This window comes from Brassica oleracea, chromosome C3, assembly GCF_000695525.1.
Source record: "Brassica oleracea var. oleracea cultivar TO1000 chromosome C3, BOL, whole genome shotgun sequence".
NCBI lineage: Eukaryota > Viridiplantae > Streptophyta > Magnoliopsida > Brassicales > Brassicaceae > Brassica > Brassica oleracea.
Genome location: NC_027750.1, coordinates 5,681,002 through 5,687,010, shown reverse-complemented (window position 1 = coordinate 5,687,010; position 6,009 = coordinate 5,681,002). Strand labels below are relative to the sequence as shown.

At 33.8% G+C, this 6,009-nt stretch overlaps 1 protein-coding gene across 1 annotated transcript; it reads left to right on the top strand.

Annotated features, from left to right (window-relative positions):
* Positions 1–739: 739 nt before the first annotated feature.
* Positions 740–3,821, top strand: LOC106329729 (thiol protease aleurain-like). The gene is made up of 8 exons (XM_013768380.1): positions 740–942; positions 1,039–1,160; positions 2,519–2,631; positions 2,732–2,805; positions 2,946–3,201; positions 3,289–3,420; positions 3,509–3,644; positions 3,784–3,821. Exons 1-8 carry the CDS (start codon positions 782–784, stop codon positions 3,819–3,821), a joined length of 1,032 nt encoding a protein of 343 aa, XP_013623834.1. The 5' UTR covers positions 740–781.
* The last annotated feature ends 2,188 nt before the right edge of the window (positions 3,822–6,009 follow it).

Below are 6,009 nucleotides of genomic sequence, written 5' to 3'. Positions count from 1 at the left end.
GTTATGGTTGTTGAAATATTAACTAAATGATTAATAGTATAGGTTTGAAATTATTTGCATTCTTGGTGCAATAAGAGTGAGAAAAAAGGAACAGTAGCTGCAAAAAAAACAAGGCTCACTACAGTTGAAAGTGATTGTGAATATAATTAAATCTCACGGAATACGGAATGAGCTGGAGAGTGAGGAATACGTTGGAATAAGAGATTAGGATATCGAAAGCTAATCACTTACACATGGTTCGAGCATTTCAAGCAGGAATGAGAGCATGGCCCATGAGAAACCTTAGGAAGATTCCCAATAACTTCTTTTCAATGATTTAGTTGTAATTTAGTATTATAGACTTCGAAAACATTGCGTTCCAAAAAAAAAAAAAAACTTCGAAAACATATAAAACAATTGATCACGTTTAATTTTATGATCCTCATGTTTTATTTTATATAATACACTTATTAAAAACGTCCAGTCTTAATTATGAACCATGTTTAATAGAGATATTCGGTCTGATTTGGTTCCCCTCTCGGTTCCTTATACAACGTGGTTGCATGGGTTCGTTGACTTAACGAATAAATATAAACTTTTGACCAAATATAAAATAAAGATAAATTATTTTCTTACTATGCTAATAAATAAGAATAAATTACAAATTTAAGTTTATACCAAAAGTTATTACAAACTTTTTGGGTATAAAAAGGTTATATCATATTAAGATCACTTCTCACGATCGCTTTAGCTTAAACACTGAAGCAGAAAAATTAAACAAGAACGTGCGTACAAGAGAAACATGTCTGTGAGAGCAGTCCTAGCATTGGTGGTTCTGGTACTTCTCATTGGATCCCATGAGTCCACTTTGATCTCTGATGCTCTACAGAAGGTAGAGGACTTATTTGTCAAGATCTTAGGCCAATCCAACAACGTTATCTCCTTCGCTCGCTTCACTAACAAGTAAGTCCGCCATTTTTTACCACTGGTGCATTCACCGTTGACTTTGAGTACGTCTCTATGATAAACAAACTGATTCGTTCTTTTCGTGATGAAAAGGTATGGGAAAAAGTATCAAAACAAGGAGGAGATAAAGCACCGTTTTTCAGTGTTCCAGAAGAATCTTGATTTAATCGGATCCACCAACAAGAAAGGCTTACCTTTCAAACTCGGTGTCAATAGTAAGTTTATCATTCTTATCATGAAGTTGTAATTCCGGTCTCTTGATGGATTATTATGGGTGAGGTTTTGAAAGAGGTCTATGAGCCAAAAATGCCAAATAAATTGATGGGTGCGGTTCCTTGAAGATTCATGGTAATATGGTTAATATAAGTTATATAAATGTAATAAAATATTAAAAATAAAATAAAATGTACAATTTGATAAAACTGAACCAAATCAGTCTAAACCAACCAACATTAATAATCTGGTTTGATTTTAGTTATATCATGTAAACCAAATGAATATCAAGTTCATACTAAGGGCATGCCTAGTTCAAACGCAGCGGTTGCGGTTGCGGATGCGGATGGTTGCGGTTTCTAGCGGTTTTAAGAGATTTATATGACTGGTTTTGCGGTTAAAAATTGGTGCATTTGCGGGATACTTATGACTGGTTAACTACCAAATACAGTAGCGGTTAAATAATAAATTAACAATATTTTCATTTTATATAATTATAAAAAAAATCATAATATTATAATAAATATGAAAATCATATTTAGAAAGTTATAGTTTTAAATTTAAAAAAATTATAGAAAATATTTTTATTTTAAAATTTTATAATATTAATTAAAATATAATAGATATATTTTAGTATTTTTATAATTCCAATTTAAATTTTTTATTGAATATTTTTATTTTTGTATTTATATGGTTTTTGAAAAGAAAAAAAAATATTCTCCCGTAACCGCTAGCTGGAACCAGCTTTGATTTTAAGAGGTTCAGAGTGGTTTAAAGCGATTTATAGCGGTTTGTATGATTATTTCGAAACTCTATCAACCGCTACCAACCGCAAAAGTTGCGTTTGTGGGTGGTAGCAGGGAAACCAGTCAGACCCTAAATAAATTATTGGTGATAAACCTTTCAGACTAAGTAAGTAAAAATCAATTGATTAATTAAATATAGTATTATAGCTGTATATAACCCATTGCTATTATTTTTACATTTAAAGTTTTGATTATATTAATTTGTTAGTTTGTTTAGTATTAAATGTTAATAGTACTTTGTCTTTTCTTTTCGTTTGGTTATTTAAAATAAAATAGCCTTGATACTTTTTTTATTATTCTACTGAAACTTCTCTTGTGATTTTAGTTGGATTTTTGCTTCCCTTTGATTCAATATTTATATAGTTTGCGAGTACGAGAGACTAGTTTGCGTGAAAATTTACCATCAAATATCATTGTTCCGCTACTTTATAATTTAATTTTGCTGTTCTGAATCAAGATTGTTCTTGTTCTTTGTGGGTGTGTCTTTACGTGATCCTTGTTTGGTTTGATGGATAAGGATTGGCCCTGTCTTATTGTCTCTTGAATCCAAACAGAATTTGCTGATTTGACCAACCAAGAGTTTCTAAGGAACAAGTTTGATTGTTCTCGCTTCGGCATTTTCAAGGGCAGACACAATCTCACAGACACAACCACAACTCCTAGTGCTGTAATGAACCATCCGTCCTGTTTTTCATTTTTGAGAAAACATGTTTAGCCGTTTTTATATTTGATTTGATTTTTTTGATCTTTAAATTGTGTAACCGCAGAAAGACTGGACAAAAACTGGTATTGTTAGCCCGGTCAGAGATCAGGGACAATGTGAAGCTGGCTGGGCAATCAGGTAAACTAGTGATTAAAATATTTATCTCCTTAAATTTTAGTAGGAACTCTTGATGTAAAAAATAAATTAAAATTGTAGCATCTCTGTAAGTTTAAAAGTCAAGCTTGTTTGTCATATACTGGCCGATTTTGGTACCGCAGCTCAGTTGGAGCTGTTGAGGCCGCTTACCGTAAGAAATATGGAATCGGAATTTCCCTGTCTGAGCAACAGCTTCTGGACTGTTCTACAAATAACAAAGGCTGCGATGGTGGCGCTGCTGCCAACGCCTTTCAGTACAACGTAGAGCGCAAACTCAACTATCGATCATTTTACCCTTACGGAGGTACGCAGGGAAAATGCAGATATGAGCCTTTAGTGGTCGGTAAATTAATCAAGAGCTATGGCGTAGGCGTTTCGGTAAGCGTCTTTTACGTATTTTGGTTTTCACCCGCCTATAAAATATACTTTCAGGTAACCTGTTAATGATGATTGGATAAACAACAGATTGATGAAAATAAACTGAAGCAATGGGTCGGATCCATTGGGCCAGTTACCGTAGGATTTCACGTTACAAACTCATTCGCTTTTTACGAGGAAGGAGTCTACTCTAGTGATGAGTGTGGAGATACTACAAAGGTGAGACTTTATTACACTTCGTTGCAAGTAGAATCATTAACTTATCATATAGTTAGTGTTTAATTCGTCTTTTAAATGTGGCGGTCAGGACTTGAACCATTTCATGTTGGTGGTTGGTTATGGAATTGAAGATGGTGTCCCATATTGGCTTATACAGAACTCATGGGGAACGGATTGGGGTGAGAAAGGTTACATCAAGGTGGAGATGGGGAAGAACATGTGTGGTAAGTCATTTATCGTGGAATTTAAGATATATAATCGTATACATATACATTATTTTGGATATAGCCAATAAAATAAAAGGGCGAGAGAGAGAGAGATTCTCAGATGCTCACTTTGTGTTGATTCGTTGTTGAAATTCAGGTGTTGCGGCATATGCAGCGTACCCCATTCTGTGGTGAATGGTGATCAGCATATAAATGCATGATGCATTCGCATATTTATTGGATTTCTTGAAAGCGTGCACCTTGGAGTGTTTATGTTTGTTGTAACTTATGGTCTCTTTAATTTTCAAAAAAAAACTTATGGTCTCTTTATATGTACCGAATAAAGCAATAACTTATTTTTTCTAAATCAAAAACTATATATGACAAAACTTGATAATAATAATAATATATATATATAAAATACTTGATAATATATGCATGCGTGTTTAATCGAACAACATATTACTTTGACCTAAATATCTTCTTTCTTGATCGTAAGACAATAGCTTACAAAGTTATGGCTTTGACTAACATCAACGATTCAACGTTGTTCATTAATTGCCATTTTAAAAAAAAAAAAATATCATGACAGAAAATTCGTGTAGGTTGTTTCTGCGGGGAAATGAATATTTCGTTTTATGTCAGCTCGTCACGTGCAATTATGCTGGTAACGTGAATCATGTGGCAATTAAGTGCAAAGTCAATTTTATGTATAACATTAAAAACTTCAATACACATCCAAATAATCAAGTATGTCTCGACATTCGGATCTTCGGGTCAGGTTCGGACCGGTTCCTTTCGGATCCGGATCTTTTGGGTCTGAAAAATTTATACCCAATAGATACTTGAGAGTTTTTCGGTTTGGGTCGGTTCTGACCGGGTCCGGGTCGGTTCGAGTCTGAAAATTAAAAACCTGTAAATAACCTGTTATTTTCGGGTCACATCTGGTTCCGGTTCGGGTACAGGTTTTTCGGGTTCTTTTGGGTTTTGTCCCATGAGTTTCAGGTATTTTTCAGTAGTTCGGATAAAATTTAGCCTGAAACCCGAAATCCTTACCCATGCAAACCTGTTTACCAAGCATTGAAAACCAAATACCCATAATTTCATATCAAACTTATATGTTTTTAACAATATTCCAACATATGATCTATTTGCTTAAACTTTGATAAAGAGTATCATCGCAAGTCGCAAAGCAACAAAATAATATTCAAGTCGCAAAGAATTATATGATTCAAAATCAAGTTGAACAATCAACAAAAGTCAAGTCACAAAACAACAAAACAAAAGTCAATAATCAAAAGAATCAAGCAATGGCAACTTAGTCATCAAGTGAATCATCGAGCAAGCCAGCAAGTAAAGACATATGTTTCAAGTAAGACAGCAAGACAGCAAGTCAAGTGAAACTTTTAACATCCACCATTACGTGAATCAAGAAAATCATTATTAAGCAATCAAAACTAAACCAAGTGAATAATAAATCAATCAAAAACGAAATCAAACCATAATCAAAAATAAAAAGTCGAGATTACCACATAATTAAGAAAGTAGGGTTTAGATTACGTGTAAGTATCAGAAAGTGAAAAAGAAGAAATTAGATGAGTATGATTTAGGGTTTCCAGTTTCATTGATAAGTGTTTTTGGTTTTCTTCAAGATTGAAGGCTGTTTGGGGGAGTGGAAACGACTGGAAGAGATACCGAGGTCTGAGACAAAACATTAAGTAACTCGCTGTAACTTGAAGCACGCATATTTGTGTTTTTTTCTCGGTTCCATTAATACCCGTTCGGGTATCGGGTCTTACCCGGATCCGAACATGTACCGACGGTTCCATGAATAAAATATCCAACAGGTTAATTTATACATACTTGTACCTGTACCCGAACCTGTTATTTCGGATCGGTTTCGGTTCGGGTTTTTGGGTCCATGTTAAAATGCTCAGTGTTATGAAATAACTTATAATTTATAGTATCGAGAAAATTAAATAAGAGTAGAATTTAATACCCGTAAGAAGCAAATAACACTAGTATAAGGGAGAGAGTTTATTATAAGAAGGAAGAAGAAAATGTAATGATTCTTTGATTATAAACTTTTGTTCTTGTTTTTGGTGTACAAAACAGTGAGATGAGTGATGGTATTTATAGTAAACAACAATACATAAAATATCAAAGATGGTGCTTAATTTGGTAAATGAGTGGGTGATCATAGTGCTTGATGAGTAGATGATCATAGTGCTTGAGTTGGTAAAGGAGTGGATGATCATAGTGCTTGAGTTTGGTAAAGAGGTGGATGATCATTTCAATGCTTATCTTATAACACTCCCCCTTGATCATCCATCTTGTATTACGTGGTGCCTCGTTAAAAACCTAGTCATGGAAAACCCAATGG

Coding starts and splice junctions, on each gene's coding strand:
- LOC106329729 (XM_013768380.1), top strand. CDS start 782: ATGTCTGTGAGAGCAGTCCTAGCATTGGTGGTTCTGGTACTTCTCATT. Junction 1,161..2,518: donor TTTCAAACTCGGTGTCAATA/GTAAGTTTATCA, acceptor GAATCCAAACAG/AATTTGCTGATTTGACCAAC. Junction 3,645..3,783: donor GATGGGGAAGAACATGTGTG/GTAAGTCATTTA, acceptor GTTGAAATTCAG/GTGTTGCGGCATATGCAGCG.